The sequence below is a fragment of the Crassostrea angulata genome, chromosome 1, assembly GCF_025612915.1.
Source record: "Crassostrea angulata isolate pt1a10 chromosome 1, ASM2561291v2, whole genome shotgun sequence".
In the NCBI taxonomy this organism is placed as follows: domain Eukaryota; kingdom Metazoa; phylum Mollusca; class Bivalvia; order Ostreida; family Ostreidae; genus Magallana; species Magallana angulata.
The window spans coordinates 27544512-27562684 of NC_069111.1; the positions used below are offsets into that span (position 1 = coordinate 27544512).

Below are 18173 nucleotides of genomic sequence, written 5' to 3' on the forward strand. Positions count from 1 at the left end.
CATATTTTCATCTTCTTCTCAAGAAGCACTTGGCAGATTTCAACCAAATTTGGCACTAAACACCACTAGGTGAAGGGGATTCAAATTTGTTCAAATGAAGGGCCACACCTCTTTAAAGGGGAGATAATTGAGAATTATTGAACATTTGTTGGTATTTTTCAAAAATCTTCTTCTCAAAAACTATTCGGCCTGAAAAGCTTAAACTTGTGTGGAGGCATCCTCATGTGGTGTAGATTCAAGTTTGTTCAAATCATTGTCCCCGGGGGTAGGGAGGGGCCACAAGAGGGGGATCAAGTTTTACATAGGAATATATAGAGAAAATCTTTGAAAATCTTCTTCTCAAAAACTATTAGGCCAGAAAAGCTCAAATTAAAGTGGAAGCATCCTCAGGTAGTGTAGATTCAAGTTTGTTCAAATCATAGTCCCAGGTGATATGGTGGGGCCACAATGGGGGAATGGATTTTTACATAGGAATATATAGAGAAAATATTTAAAAATCTTTTTTTCAGAAACTAATCAGCCAGGAAAGCTGAAACTTATGTGGAAGCATCCTCAGGTAGTGTGGATACAAAGTTGTGAAAATCATGACCCCGGGGGTAGGTTTGGGCCACAATGGGTAGGGGGGGGGTCAAAGTTTAACATAGAAATATATAGAGTAAATATTTTAAAATCTTCTTCTCAGAAACTAATCAGACAGATGATTCTTTATAATTGTTAAGACTTTGGCCCTAGGACAGTTTTTTGGCCTCACAAGAAGGTTCAGAGTTTGATGTAGGTTTATATCCCATATATAAACTTTTGTTAAGGATCTTTTTGAGAACTGCAATACTCAACATGCGATATGACTATAAAATGAATATAAAATCATCCTTTTAGAAAAGGAACTAATGATTATAAACATAAGAATATTTAGGGGGGAAAATGGATTTTATTTATACAGGATCTACATGTATTATTGTACATTGTCCAGATAGTTTGCATTGTGACTCCATTAAGCTGATTTTATCATACCTATTGTTCCTCAGGTGAGCGATGTGGCCCATTTGCCTCTTGTTTTAGTTTTTCATTGTTTTTCAATATTAAAAATTAAACATATGTAACCTACGGTATATTTCATAATGAGTACAAAACAAAAATCCGTTTTTAAATCGGACGATGCATAACAGATATCGGGGTTTGAAAATTGATTTTTCGGAAATTTTGATTCTGCGTTTTTGGTTTCAAAAAAAGCGTAAAGTTCAAACTCGTACCAAAAATAATTCAATTTTTGTTAAGTACTTTGACACCTTCGGAATTATTTTTTGTTAAGTCGTTCTTAAAATCGTTAAGGTTTTTGTTAATTCGTACAAAGTATCATTCGTATTTTTTTATCTTTTAGTTAAAGTTGGTCTTGTTATTGATTTAAACACTCTGCTTCTTGCAGGAACATCAAGCTTTACTCTTGACATTAACGGAAGACCCACTCGTTGCTTTGCAACGAGCTTTGCTCTAGTTAGGGTCTTCCGTTTTCAACGGAAGACCCTCTTGTTATTCTATTGTTTCTTTTTCATTATTATTATTTTTCTTTTTCTTTATTTTTCTGACTTTTTAAAAGCTTAATATCTCCAAAAGTTTTCAACAGATTTACATGAAACTTTCAGGGATTATGAAACATTATTGTGCCTCAAAGTTTTAAAATTTTCAACTACAACGTCACTTCCGTTTTTACGTTACGTCAATTTTTAAATTTTAAAAAAGTAATTTTGTCCAAGGCGTTTTTCAAAAACGGTTCAAGATAAAGACTTGGAATTTTCTGTGTTGAAGCAATGATCGTTTTTATTTGGACATAAGACTGGAAATTAGTTTCCGTCACTTCCGGTCTAAACCGGAAGTGTTTTAAAATTTTCGAATTTTCGAATTTTTCGTTTTAATTTAAAATGTTTACGAGGTTTGTAGAGTTTGTTATGCTGAACACGAATCTGAAATCCGTTTGAAAATCGGACGATGCATTACAGAGATATCGGGGGTTAAAAATTGATTTTTCAGGAAATTTTGATTCCGCGTCCTTGGTTTAAAAAATAGCGTAATGTTCAAAGTAAAATTAACTCGTACCAAAAATAATCGCTAAGTCGTACTTGAACACATTCGGATTTTTTTGTTAAGTCGTTCTTGAAATCGGAAAGGTTTTTGTTAAGTCGTACGTAAAATCATTCGTATTTTGTTAAGTCGTACCAGGAATAATTCGATTTTTTTCATCTTTTTATTTTAGTTACTCTTGTTATTGGTTTAAGGGCTCTGCTTCATACAGGAACTTCCAGCTTTACTTCCGATATAAACGGAAGACCCACTCGTTGCTTTGCAACGAGCTTTGCTCTAGTTATTATTATTATTCTTTTTCTTTATTTTTCTGACTTTTTTAAAGCTTAATATCTCAAAAAGTTTTCAACGGATTTACATGAAACTTTCAGGGATTATGTAACATCATCGTCCCTCAAATATGTTAAAATTTTAACTACAACGTCACTTCCGTTTTTACGTTACGTCAATTTTAAAATTTTAAAAAAGTAATTTTGTCCAGGGCGTTTTTCAAAAACGGTTCAAGATAAAGACTTGGAATTTTCTGTGTTGAAGCAATGATCGTTTTTATTTGGACATAAGACTGAAAATTAGTTTCCGTCACTTCCGGTCTAAACTGGAAGTGTTTTAAAATTTTCGAATTTTCGAATTTTTCGTTTTAATTTAAAATGTTTACGAGGTTTGTAGAGTTTGTTATGCTGAACACGAATCTGAAATCCGTTTGAAAATCGGACGATGCATTACAGAGATATCGGGGGTTAAAAATTGATTTTTCAGGAAATTTTGATTCCGCGTCCTTGGTTTAAAAAATAGCGTAATGTTCAAAGTAAAATTAACTCGTACCAAAAATAATCGCTAAGTCGTACTTCAACACATTCGGATTTTTTTGTTAAGTCGTTTTTGAAATCAGAAAGGTTTTTGTTAAGTCGTACGTAAAATCATTCGTATTTTGTTAAGTCGTACCAGGAATAATTCGATTTTTTTCATCTTTTTATTTTAGTTACTCTTGTTATTGGTTTAAGGGCTCTGCTTCATACAGGAACTTCCAGCTTTACTTCCGATATTAACGGAAGACCCACTCGTTGCTTTGCAACGAGCTTTGCTCTAGTTATTAGGGTCTTCCGTTTCCAACGGAAGACCCTCTTGTTATTCTATTGTTTCTTTTTATTATTATTATTATTATTCTTTTTCTTTATTTTTCTGACTTTTTTAAAGCTTAATAACACAAAAAGTTTTCAACGGATTTACATGAAACTTTCAGGGATTATAAAGCATCGTCGTCCCTAAAAGATGTTAAATTTTCAAGTACAACGTCACGTCCGTTTTTACGTTACGTCAATTTTTAAATTTTAAAAAAGTGATTTTGTCCAGGGCGTTTTTCAAAAACGCTTCAAGATAGAGACTTGGAATTTTCTGTGTTGAAGCATTGATCGTTTTTATTTGGACATAAGGCTGGAATTTAGTTTCCGTCACTTCCGGTCTAAACCGGAAGTGTTTTAAAATTTTCGAATTTTCGAATTTTTCGTTTTAATTTTAAATGTTTACGAGGTTTGTAGAGTTGGTCATGCTGAATACGAAACTGAAATCCGTTTAAAAATCGGACGATGCATTACAGAGATATCGGGGTTTAAAAATTGATTTTTCCGGAAATTTTGTTTCCGCGTCCTTGGTTTAAAAAATAGCGTAATGTTAATAGTAAAATTAACTCGTACCAAAAATAATTGTTAAGTCTTACTTAGACACATTCGGATTTTTTTGTTAAGTTGTTCTTAAAATCAAGAAGGTTTTTGTTAAGTCGTACTTAAAATCATTCGGATTTTGTTAAGTCGTACCAGGAATTATTCGATTTTTTCATCTTTTTATTTTACTTTCTCTTGTTACTGGTTTAAGAGCTCTGCTTCTTACAGGAACTTTCAGCTTTACTTCCGACATTAACGGAAGACCCACTCGTTGCTTTGCAACGAGCTTTGCTCTAGTTATTATTATTATTCTTTTTCTTTATTTTTCTGACTTTTTTAAAGCTTAATATCTCAAAAAGTTTTCAACGGATTTACATGAAACTTTCAGGGATTATGAAGCATCATCGTCCCTTAAAGATGTTAAATTTTTAACTACAACGTCACTTCCGTTTTTACGTTACGTCAATTTTTAAATTTAAAAAAAGTGATTTTGTCCAGGGCGTTTTTCAAAAACGCTTTAAGATAGAGACTTGAAATTTTTTGTGTTGAAGCATTGATCGTTTTTATTTGGACATAAGGCTGGAATTTAGTTTCCGTCACTTCCGGTCCAAACCGGAAGTATTTTGAAATGTTCGAATTTTCGAATTTTTCGTTTCAATTTCAAATGTTTATGAGGTTTGTAGAGTTGGTCATGCTGAAAACGAAACTGAAATCTGTTTGAAAATCGGACGATGCATTACAGAGATATCGGGGTTTAAAAATTGATTTTTCCGGAAATTTTGATTCCGCGTCCTTGGTTTGAAAAATAGCGTAATGTTCAAAGTAAAATTAACTCGTACCAAAAATAATTGTTAAGTCGTACCTGAACACATTTGGATTTTTTTTGTTCAGTCGTTCTTAAAATCGGAAAGGTTTTTGTTAAGTCGTACTTAAAATCATTCGTATTTTGTCAAGTCGTACCAGGAATATTCGATTTTTTTCATCTTTTTATTTTAGTTACTCTTTTTATTGTTTAACGAGCTCTGCTTCTTACAGGAACTTCAAGCTTTACTTTCGACATTAACGGAAGACCCACTCGTTGCTTTGCAACGAGCTTTGCTCTAGTTATTATTATTATTATTATTCTTTTTCTTTATTTTTCTGACTTTTTTAAAGCTTAATATCTCAAAAAGTTTTCAACGGATTTACATTAAACTTTCAGGGATTATGAAGCATCATCGTCCCTTAAAGATTTTAATTTTTAACTACAACGTCACTTCCGTTTTTACGTTACGTCAATTTTTAAATTTAAAAAAAGTGATTTTGTCTAGGGCGTTTTTCAAAAACGCTTTAAGATAGAGACTTGGAATTTTCTGTGTTGAAGCATTGATCGTTTTTATTTGGACATAAGGCTGGAATTTAGTTTCCGTCACTTCCGGTCCAAACCGGAAGTGTTTTAAAATTTTCGAATTTTCGAATTTTTCGTTTCAATTTCAAATGTTTATGAGGTTTGTAGAGTTGGTCATGCTGAATACAAAACTGAAATCCGTTTGAAAATCGGACGATGCATTACAGAGATATCGGGGTTTAAAAATTGATTTTTCCGGAAATTTTGATTCCGCGTCCTTGGTTTGAAAAATAGCGTAATGTTCAAAGTAAAATTAACTCGTACCAAAAATAATTGTTTAGTCGTACCTGAACACATTCGGATTTTTTTTGTTCAGTCGTTCTTAAAATCGGAAAGGTTTTTGTTAAGTCGTACTTAAAATCATTCGTATTTTGTCAAGTCTTACCAGGAATATTCGATTTTTTTCATCTTTTTATTTTAGTTACTCTTGTTATTGGTTTAAGAGCTCTGCTTCTTGCAGGAACTTCAAGCTTTACTTTCGACATTCACGGAAGACCCACTCGTTGCTTTGCAACGAGCTTTGCTCTAGTTATTATTATAATTTCTCTATAAAGAAGAAAGGAAATGAACTTGTAAGCCACAAAATAGTTTTGATTGTAAAATTTAAAAAAAGAAATGGAAAGAGGCAGTCAGAATAATTTTTTTTCCCCTTACCTGTCTTTAACTCTTACAAAAAAGTTTATAAACTAACAAATAATAAAAGAGGAGCAAGGATATTGTTGAAGTTTTGTTTCTCTGTTTTCAGACTCATCCCAGAGAGGCCATGGCTACTCGTCCATCAGGAGAGAGTTTGAGGACGACATCCAGGACCAGGGCAGGGACGGTAATGCTGTGCCTGACCTCATCAGCAGCACCCAGGGTCTGTATCATGTTGTGAGATTGGAAAGGGTGCTTTCCCTTGATTGCGTCAGGGTCTGTGGTGCTATTCTTTGATTGGGTCAGGGTCTGTGGTGCTATTCACTGAATGGGTCAGGGTCTGTGGTGCTATTCACTGATTGAGTCAGCGTCTTTGGTGCTATTCACTGATTGGCTCTAGCTATCAGATATCTCAAATGCAGAATTCTGAACGAGTTTTCAATGGGTTCTCCAAAGAAAAAATCCAGTTATTGAAATGGTGAAAATGGCAGGTGGACGGATGGGCGTCTGCCAAAAGGGTACCCTTAATGTACGAATAAATGCTCCTACAGTTTTCAAGATAGGAAGTTGTTCTTTTGCAGATCAATTGTACATATATCAGAGGTGTGCATTGTGCTAGAATTTCGATTTATGATAATTTATGAAAAAAATACCAGCTGTTGAACCTAGTCGTTTTCTCGTAGAATGTTGCGTATAGGGTACTCCATTTTTCTGTATAGGTAGTGTTTATCAATTCAGGGTTGACATGGATTGTGGATACAGTTCACATAAAAGAAAACCCTGTTTGCTGTCTTAATGACAGCTTTTCACTTGTTTTTACACTTATCAAAGCTCAGTTCTATTTTAAAATGTAACTTTAGACCTTTATAGGAATGAAAAGGAAGTTCCATACCTTCTTTCAAAATAAACAATACTTTTATTGTCAACCATTACTTTGAGTTCATGACCACATGAGATTTTTATACAATATCTTAAACATTGTTTTCTGTATTAAATGTCAGTATCTCAAAATATTCCATTTTTTTCTCATTTGAATAATTCAGAATTAAATTATGATTGTCTATGCACCGTTTGCTGTGCACATCTCTATACTGTCAATATCTTAATTTTCTTGACAGAATCTCAGCCCATAAGGCCAATGCTGTCCCCTACATTACCACCAGTGAATGCTGCTTTCATACCTCCTGCGCCTTTCATGCCAACTCCAAGTCGTGCCTCACTGAATACGGAAAGCCTGAGTAACAAAGCTGGAGGGGTCTATAACCGGTCCCTGCCGGAACTCCCGTTAGATTTCAAATACATCATCAGCTCCCGCAGACTGCAAATTCAGGAGAAGCAACTAGGATCTGTAAGCAATTTAAATCAAAATATTTTTTAATCATATGGGATTATTATATGTGGAAATGAAAAGGTTTTCAATTGAATTGAAATATAAATGCAATGGTAAATGTTTCAAATTTTGTCACAAGAATATAATTGTCCATTGTCATTTAATCTGTATAAATATATAATATGTATCATTAAATCTGATCATCAATATATTTGAGTACATATACATATTGACATTTTTCAATAATGAATAATGGTACTATGTTACTGTGTGATAGAATTTGACATTTATTTAGACTGAGAGGAGGTACTTTTCACAATTTTTTTTCTGTATGTTTAGGGGCACTATGGTGTTGTAAAAGAGGGTATGCTTTTTGCCAGCCAAGATGACAGATCAAATCCACAGAAGATAGCAGCAAAAGAGTTGAAGGGGGATTTCCAGAATGTTATTGACAGCGAAGAATTCAAAGAAGAGGCTGTGCTGATGTCTAAACTGGAGCACGATAACGTGGTCAAGTTCTTGGGAATCAGCGACAACAGTACGTAGAAAATCAACACTGGAACGGTTCTAAAAAATACATACAATTATTAGTTGGAGCTTTTTCGTTATTAAAATAGAATTCATGTACTAATTTGTAAATAAATGTTATTAATCAATAAGGAGGTTGTACTGTCAACTTTTCTTATAATCTTACTTGTATGAAAAACTCAATGTAAACGATTTAATTAATTTTAAAATCACATCACATTCTATCAGTACATGTGAATATTCAACAGACTCTTCATGTCCAGAGGTAGAAGATACTTTAACTGTCTTAAAATGACCTTAACCAATGGGCCTCTTTAATTTGATGCATGATGTATCTATTTAGTGTTGATCCTAGAGTATGTTGAAAAAGGAGCCCTGAACATGTACCTTAGAAAATTTAGGAAACAGAACACCTACCTTCCTGTGTGGAGATTGATGAAGATGATAAGTGACGTGGCTCAGGTAGGAATTGTGGCTGAATCTGGCCACCATTTGAAATGTGTGAAATGATTCACTATTGAGTGAAACAAAACTGAAGCTATTTTTCCAATTGCTCAAACTTTTGCACTTCTTCAACACCACCTATGGCTTTCATTCAAAACAAGTCAAAATGCATTGATTTGATATGATAATGTGGAACCAGATAAAGAAATATTAGGATGCTCATTCAAGCATGGTTGCAATGTATTTTTCTTGTAAAAATGACTGGTGTATAGTAACATTTTCAATGTGGCATCTTGGAACTGACTTGTGGACTTATGGAGAGAACATGATTTTGTAGAAACATGTATTATGATAAGTCGTTGGGAATTTTATTTTAGGGAATGGCCTACCTAGCCAGTATGAGAGTCATCCATTGTGATTTGGCCGGAAGAAACGTTCTGTTGACTGATAAACTGGTGGCCAAGATTACAGACTTTGGGTTGGCAAAGATTTTGCAAAAAGATAAGGACTATTACACGAGATCCACTGGCAAAGAACTCCCTTTGATGTGGTCAGTTTATAATATGAACTATGTAAAATTACACAGTATAACCTGCTTAAGGTGTACAGCTATGAATGTTAACTTAAGATATATACTTGTGGCTATACATAGAGGAAAGTGTTGAGAAATGAAGGATGCATGGAGAAAACACTGAAATTGCTTAACGGTATTTCAAACATTTCTTTTCAGCAATTTTTCTTGGCTGAACTTGTTCAAATTCATTACCACTTACCAGAATAATTTAACTCTTATGTATACTTTCGCAACTTTTTGAAATATGATTTATGAGTAATTGATCTGCGAACCATATCAAGGTGTTCTCCGGAGAGTATTGCCAACCGAAAATTCACAACCAAGGGGGACATATGGAGCTATGGTATTCTGATGTGGGAGGTCTTTACTCACGCCAAGCCACCGGTTCTGTGCAGCAATTTCTCCAAGGAGGGATTCAAAAAATTGGAGGAGGGAAAACGCCTCAAGAGACCAACCCACTGTCCAGAATTGGTTTATCAATTCATGGAGAAGTGCTGGAAATTCAAGCCAGAAGAAAGGCCAGATTTCAATGAGGCTTGTCAGAGTTGCAGGTATGAATTTAAAGACATTAAGTTGATTATGTGTCATGTGTATGTGTAATAAAATAAAAGCACTACCTATCCTATAAGGAAATATACTGAATTTTGTTTTTAAAGCAGCACAAAACATAATTAATTTACTTTTTTATTCTAATGTTTTTTGATATACGACTATTACCGTAGTACAGAAATTCAAATTATTGACCATTATTATCAATATAAAAGAAAATGTCAGCTCAACGCCTTTGTGGATTTCCGGCCTTTAATTTTATTTTTAGGGTTACAAAACCGCTGCTTGGTTTTTGAGTTTAAGGGGAAAAAATAAAATTACATAAAAGATCTCTTATTTCCCCGACAGCAAATTTTTGACGGGATCGAGATTTTTTGGGTTTGGGATCAAGAAAGTAACAACATTCTGTCAAATATGGCACGAGAAAACGTTCACACTGAATTTAGGTTTGTATTTATTATGGCCCAGTTTAGTCGGAAATTTGCTCGTGTTGGCGGAAAATGCCAAGATCAACCACTTTTTTTTCCTCTTTTTTTTCACAATATATATCAAGTTTTTATGAAATAAAGATGTTACACTGTACATTTATATGTGTTTATCAGAGAAAAATGAAAAAATCCCTGCATTGATAATTTACAGATCATCATCGTAGATACACAGAAACATAATTCATACATATGCATGTGATTTTTTTGGCCCACACATATCAAAGGGTTTCACTGCCATCTGCCAAAGTGAAATAAAAGAAATAAACAACGTTATTTAGTGAACATGGCGTTATGAATAGCAATTGCTCTGTTGGCATATTTCATGATGCGCGCTAGCGCATCATGGAAATCAATGTATGCCATCAGAGCAGTTGCTATTCATAACGCCATGTTCACTAAACTATCATTGTTTATTACTTATATTTGCATTTTACCACTCGCAACAGGTATACAACTGAGGCTAAATTTTGTTTCATTGGTAACAAAGATTTCTATTAACAAATAAATTGGCAAACTATTTGTACCTAACTAAAAAGTTAATAACATAATGATACAACTGTAACTAAAGATTCTTATAATGATAAATGACTCTATCCCTATAAAATGACCAAACAAGAAAACATATTGACTCAAGCGTCAAATGGGCTGCCAATTTAACGGTAAAAAATATGCCGGATAATTTTTTTTCTAAATAGAATTATAAATCTTATCTAAACTTCAGTTTATGAAGATAATCATGGTTATTTGATTGCATGAGGTTCTCAAAAGTATTAAAAGTTAACTAGGTCGGCTCAAATTTTCAGGTCTCTCATATTTTTGCCTAAATAATTGATATGGATGTCATTTCATGATATTTTTCTACTACATGGAAATATAATTCATGCACGAAGTCATTTTATTTGACGTAGAACATAGAAATTCAAATATATCATATATATAAAATTTTATGTTATTCAGGTCGTTTGTATGTCCCATATAATGTCTCGATAAAAACACGCCTAACACGACAGTCTATATATGACTTAATTTACATTTACGAGTAAAAACATAAAATATGTAATATTTTTTAAAGGCATAAAACATATTTCTACATGCAAATTTACTTTCAATTCATAAAAATAAGCATAATATTAATTCTATAAAGAAAGACTATCCCGCAGAAACGCAGTTACAATATCTAATTGTATATCAAATAACGGACACCTTCTGGCAGCCCGTAATAAACATTGCTTCATGTTATGTCAAATCTGGATGTCCAATATTCCATTGCACTATTTCAGTGATATGTTACATAGATGCCATACTTTTCCCGTGCTACACTTGATGCAATACGTCACACACCCCTATCATGAAGTTGTCATTTATTATATTATTTAAAGAAAGGTGATGTCATAAAAATTTTATTTTACCTCCTACAGAACATTACATTTTTGTGGTTCGTAAACCTAAAAAAAAAAAAAATTGGTGGTCAAAAGTGATTCTTTTTTTTCATTTTGTGGTTTGTAAACCTAAAAATAAAAAAATGCTGTCCTAATACAGTTTTTTTGTATGGATGGAACTGTAGCTCCGATGTCCGTCAACCCAAATGTCCTATGGAGCTACAGTTCTGTAGCTATCTGTATTTAAAGATTGCTTATGATTCCACTTTTATGATCAGTATTTTGTTTCTATTTTGTTTCTAGGGAGTTTGCAAAAATTTACCCGGAACCAGAACAAAGGGTGCCAGGTAACAATTTTTACCTGAAATAATCTTTGTAGATTAAAATTTATTTTTAACAAACATTGTTGAATACTATTAAGAGTATATACTAAACATTTAACAAAGAGGTTATATTTTTTATTTTTTGTGGAGCACATGGCTCAGTGGTCATGGGCGTTAGGCCAGTAACTGAAAGGTCTCTGGTTCAAACCCTTCTGTGGTCACTTGAAGTTGTGTGTTGTGCACTTAGACAAGGCACTTTATCTTCATTGTCTCAATCCACCTAGCTGAAATTGGGTACTGGCTACGCTGGGGGTTAACCTGCGGTGGACTGGTGTCCCATCCAGGGGGAGTCTATGACTCTCATCTGCTTAGCACCACGGAAACAGGAGATAAGCACCGGCCCTATGTGCCTTCCTGGCTTGGAGAAGGATTTAACTTTAACTTTTAACTTATATTTTTAGCATAATTAAGAGATACTAATTAATTCAAACTGGAAGGTTGACTTGTTTAATTTTAAGCTAACCGAGACGAAGTCGGGGGAGCTTAATTATGCTATACTCGGCCGTTGGTGTTGGCGTCAGCGTCCGGACCTGGTTAGAGTTTTTGTTGCAGGTCCTGTATCAAAGTTATTACTTGTCATATCTTCACCAAACTTGCATGGATGATGCATCTGGACCGTCTTATGGACTTGAAAGACTTTGATGCTGAATATGGGCCCTGAATTTCAGATGCTGGAGGAGGTCAAGGTATTTGGAGCAGGTTAAAGTTTTTGGTGCAGAAGCCCTTTGATAACAATTTCTAAGTTACTGCTGGTCCTAATTATTCCCCCGCTCCGAAGGAGAGGGGGTAAACCGTTTTACCCTTGTGTGTCTGTCTGTCTGTCCGTAACAAAAATTTCTGTCGCATTTATCTCAGCAACTATTTATCGCAGATACTTGAAATTTTCACACAGTGTTTGTATAGGCATGCCATATCGTGGGATATATTTTTGTACCAATCGGACGTCAACTTCCTGTTAAATGACGACTTTGCTTATTTTTTAACCAAAATTTTCAAACAAATTTTCGTCAAAGATTTCTCAGCAACTATTAATCGCAGATGCTTGAAATTTTTACACACTATTTGTATAGGCATGCCATATTGTGGGATATATTTTTGTATCAATCGGACGTCAACTTCCTGTTAAATAATGACTTTATTCATTTTTAGCTAAAATTTTCAAACAAATTTTCGTCAAAGATTTCTCAGCAGCTATTAATCGCAGATGCTTGAAATTTTTACACAGTGTTTGTTAAGGCATGCCATGTCGTGGGATATATTTTTGAACCAATTGGACGTCAACTTCCTTTTTAATGAGTACTTTGTTTATTTTTAGCCAAAATTTTCAAACAAATTTTCGTCAAAGATTTCTCAGCAACTATTTATCGCAGATGCTTGAAATTAATATTTTTACACACTATTTGTTTTGGCATGCCATTCTGTGGGATATATTTTTGTATCAATCGGACGTCAACTTCCTGTTAAATAATGACTTTGTTTATTTTTAGCCAAAATTATCAAACAAATTTTCGTCAAAGATTTCTCAGCAGCAATTTATCGCAGATGCTTGAAATTTTTACACAGTGTTTGTTAAGGCATGCCATATCGTGGGATATATTCTTGTACCAATCAGACGTCAACTTCCTGTTAAATGATGACTTTGTTTATTTTTAGTCAAAATTTTCAAACAAATTTTTCTCAAAGATTTCTCAGCAGCTATTTATCGCAGATGCTTGAAATTTTAACACACTATTTGTTTAGGCATGCCATATTGTGGGATATATTTCTGTACCAATCAGATGCCAGCTTTCTGCTAAATGTCGACTTTGCTTATTTTTGATATTCACATCAGAGCGGGGGTATCACTAGTGAGCATTGGCTTTCAGATATCTTGTTTCACCAAACTTGCATGGATGATGTTTCTTATAGTACTGATGCACCAGATAGGCTTGAATGCTGAATCTGTGCCATAGGTTTTGGACGCTGGAGGAGGATAAGGTCTTTAGAGCTGGTTAAAGTTTTTGGCGCAGAAGCCCTCTGATGATTAGATCTAAAGTTACTTATGACTGCTCCTAACTTCACCAAACTTGCATGGATGATGCGTCTTATGATACTGATGCACCTGACAGGCATGAATGCTGAATCTGACCTATAGGTTGCAGATGCTGGATTAGGTTATGGTTTTAAGGGCTGGTTAAAGTTTTTGGAGCAGATGCTCTCTGAAGATTATATTTGAGTTATTACTGGTCCTAATTACACCAAACTTGCATAGATGATGTGTCTTATAATACTGATGCACCGGACAGGCTTGAATGCTGAATCTGAGCCATAGGTTTCAGATGCTAGATGAGGTTAAGTTCTTTGGAACAGGTCACATGTTTAATAGATAATAGCTTGCATAGTTGATTTAACTATATTATAAATGAATCGCAGAGGTAGCTTCAGATGCAGAGCCTGATCTCCGTTATCAAGGATGCTAAAAAAAATCTCCTACCTCACTCAAACCTGCTTGATAGATAAGTTTGTTGTTAAATGATATAAAATGATTCCTATGATATATATTGTATTATATGATACACTATAGTTTTATATGATACAATATTATATCATTTGTTTATATATTGTAAAAAATTATATGATGCAACTGATATTGTATCAATCTTTTATCCCCTAGTGCAACTTGTTGCGAAGGGGATATAGCATCGCTGCTGTGTGGCAACGCACTTAAAAAAATTACGCACTTTGAAAATTTTTTTCAAAGTGCGTTAAATTTTGGACAAAATCAACGCACTTTGAAAAAAATTTTCAAAGTGCGTTATGAATGTACATCAACATTTTTTAGTATCGACACTCTTAACGCACTTTGAAAAAATATTTTTACATCACAAATTCTGGAACTGAATTTCTAATTTGTTGTTAGTATGATGATTTGTTAATACTCGTGAATCTAATATAACGTATTTAGAATAGGGATGGGGGTGGGGTGGGGGTTAACCAAAGTTACAGGTCAAATACCAGTGCATCATTTAATTGATTACAAAAAGAAGGTCCCTTACGCCTCATTTTTCCTTCCAAAACATATGATATTCAGTAACTTTGGGTAAACATTTAAGATCGGAGAAAGAAATATGCTCTGTATAAGTACATGAAGTGTTATTAAAAAAACGAGCTGGCCGAACAATAATTTCTCCATTGGTATGTTAAAGAATCTATGTGTTTCAACAGTAACCCTCTTTTTGTATTCTTATCAAATAAATCACTTCAATAAAAGAATATTAACATTAACGAACATTAACTTATTATAAATTAAAAAACAAGCATTAGGATGTGGGTTAATTTTGTCGCATTGATCTTCTCGGAGATCATATTGTTTTTGATAAACAGAATTCAGGTATCCTTTTTTCACATCATATTTGCAATAAGCCAGTTGAAATATATTATACATTGATCTCCATTATTCATATATATAAATCATATTCGTTCGGGCATAGCCCAATACTAGTATACTAGATAAGAGGTAAATTTGCTGCACACTCAAAAAAGGACATGCAGTTGCTAAGCAATGAAGTTTATGTGATATTGGATAATTCAAACCTCCTGAATTTTTTTGGTGTAAATTGTCGACATTGTCTTAATAGCTTAGGATAAAAGAAAAAAATATTTCATCTAGAAACTGCTTCAATGCAATGAGTTCTTTTTAAAATATATCACATTAAGCTGAACAAGGTTAAAACAATCTTTTCTTGTATATAAACCTATCAACTGTTTTCACTAAACCATGAACATTTATTTTCAAAGTGCGTTAATATCAACGATATCTACGCACTTTGAAAAAAAACCATTTTTTTTCAAAGTGTGTTGACTTGGTCCCAAAATTAACACACTTTGAAAAAAAATTTCAAAGTGCGTAATTTTTCAAAGTGCGTTGTAACACTGCTGTGTGTGTGTGTGTGTGTCCAGCTTGGAAACAAGTTTAAAAGGAAACCATAAAATTTGCACGGATATTTATCAAACTTTGTATACTTATCTGGCATAGTAAAAGTCAATTTAAGTCAATTAGTAGAGTACTTTTTGATATATTGTTAAAATAAAACAATTTAAAAAGGAAAATTTATGTACGACAATAACTACTTCCGCTTTGCTTCTGTGAAACCAAAGTGAAAGTAAGCAGTTCAAATCAACAACTTCGTATTTTTTGGATTTAGATCAGATATAGAAAAAAAGGTTTTGTAGTAATGGAGAAGAATGTTGTCTCCTCATTTTCATTTGCATAACTATATATTCCTATATAATGCATCCCCCACACAATAACTCAGGTCACGAGGGGATGCTCTGCTTAGTGGTGCCCTTGTTTTATATTTTATGATATTGTATCATAATATTGTTATGTATAGTATTTGATATCATGATACAATATTATATAATGTGATATTGTATCATATATTATATTATCACATGATACTGTTACATATGATATTGCAATCGTTTATATTGTATCTTATGATACGTTTTTGTACAATATATAATGTAGTATCATATATAGTATATTATTATATCACATAAAATTGTATTATATGATATTGTAATATATATATAGTTTTGTATCATATGATACAATATTGTATATAATGATATTGTATTATAAAATATTTTACTATATCACATGATATTGTATAATATGATATGATACAATGTTGCTTCAAGTTATATTGTATCATATGACACAAAATCATATTATGTATCAAATATGATAGAGTATCAGACAAATAAAATATCATACTACATTATGCAATATGATATTATAATAATATGTTGTGATATCGTGATGTATTATGTAATATGATATTGTATTAATGATACTATATTGTATCATATATTATATATTATGTATTGTATTATGTGATCAAATACAATGATACATGATACAATGTCATATTATATGTAACAATATCATATTGCATCATTATTTGTTATGGTATTTTATTGTTTTATATGATATATATTGTAAGTATCATAGGATACAGCAATTGTATTTTGTATTATTGTATTGATAAACATGGTGTCTTATAATATCGTTTTAAATGAATGTATGATTATCTTACAATTTTTACGATATTGTGTCGAAACAATATCCATAAATATCATAAAGATCATAAAGTTTGATTTTCATATAATATGATAAAAGTGGTCTAATAAAGGTGATGCCTCATAAAGGTGATGCCTTGTCTCGGTGAGCTTTGTAATCTGTGATTACCTATGTTTTAAATTTAATTTTCTTTTTCCAATCCACAAGCAATACGGGTAGTTTGACAACTTAAGTTCATATTTTCACAATAGCGGACTTTCTTTTATAGAATAAAGTATTTAAAGAGTGGACCAAAGGTTGAATTTGCATGACTTTCTTTCAGACCCACCCCCTGATGTACCCCCTGGAGTATCTGAACCCAAAAAAGAGAAATTAACAGTCCCACCAGATGATAAGAAGTTACCCGCTTCTGATAATCTGAAGTACATGATCAACACAAATCTCATCAGACTGGAAGAAAAGATCATTGGAAAGGTAGAGATAATGGAATTATAGAACTAAATGATTCATTACATTGTATACAAGCCAGGTTAGCTTGTCTTGCAGCTGTTAGCATTGATTAATCTGAAATGTTTGAAAAATTATGATGCCACACTTGATATTTTAGAATATATATAAAAGTTGCATCATTAAAAACATCAAACATTTTGAATTAAGTTTATATGCATGTATGCCTGACGCAACCGCATGAATTACCTTTAAATTACCTTTGAATTAGTAAAATAATAGCTATGTTTAATGATTGGGTTTTTTTAGCTTGCCTAATCCAAAAGCTTAAGAGAGATTTCTAATAAAAATTTGTCCATTGTCAGTCGTTCTTGTCATCATTGTAATTTTTTCACATTTTCATCTTCTTCTCCAAAACTGCAGGCCAATTTCAACCAACCGTGGTACAAAGCATTTTTTGATAGAGGGGAGTTAATTCTGTTCACATGAAGGGTCAAACCCACTTGAAAGGGGAGATAATTTTGAATTATTAAAAATTTGTTGATATTTTAATTCATCCTAAGGTAGGGTAGATTATTCGTTCAAATTATGGTCCTGGGGTTAGGGTGGGGTCACAATTGGGGGTCGAATTTTTACATAAGATTATATAGAGAAAAATCTGTAAAATTCTTCTACTCAAGAACCAATTGACTAGAAAACGTTTAACTTGTGTGGAAGCATCCTCAGGTAGTGTAAATTCAAATTTGTTCAAACCATGATCCTCGGTGGTAGGGTGGGGCCAAGGGGGGGGGGGGGAGGGGGCGAATTTTTACGTAGGAATATATAGAGAAAAATCTTTTTCTCAAAACATTGAATGGCCAGAAAAGTTGCAACTTATGTTGAAGTTCATACCACTACAAGGTAGTGTAGACTCAAGTTTGTTCAAATCATGATCTCTTGGGGTACATTGAGGCCATAATTGGGGGTCAAATATTTATAGAAGAATTGTATAGAGAAATATCTTTAAAAAAGCTAGTATTTGCATCCTCAGGTAGTAAAGATTAAAGTTTGTACAAGCCATGATCCCAGGGGATATAATGGGGCCAAAATTTGAGGTCAAATAGAAGAGAGAGAAGGAGAAATATATTTAAAAATCTTCTTCTCAAGAACCATTTGGCCAGAAAAGCAGTTACTTGTGTAAAAGCATCCTCAGGTAGTGTAGATTCTAGTTTGTTCAAGCCATAATCCCA

At 33.1% G+C, this 18173-nt stretch overlaps 1 protein-coding gene across 1 annotated transcript in view; it reads left to right on the forward strand.

Annotated features, from left to right (window-relative positions):
• Positions 1-18173, forward strand: part of LOC128170792 (tyrosine-protein kinase JAK2-like) — a 91981-nt gene that overhangs the window by 62072 nt on the left and 11736 nt on the right. Inside the window, exons 13-20 of the mRNA XM_052836560.1 lie at positions 5867-5980; positions 6876-7105; positions 7427-7625; positions 7959-8077; positions 8437-8609; positions 8915-9184; positions 11353-11396; positions 16820-16971. Of these exons, the coding sequence (XP_052692520.1) occupies positions 5867-5980; positions 6876-7105; positions 7427-7625; positions 7959-8077; positions 8437-8609; positions 8915-9184; positions 11353-11396; positions 16820-16971 (1301 nt within the window). The remainder of the gene's footprint in view (positions 1-5866; positions 5981-6875; positions 7106-7426; positions 7626-7958; positions 8078-8436; positions 8610-8914; positions 9185-11352; positions 11397-16819; positions 16972-18173) is intronic.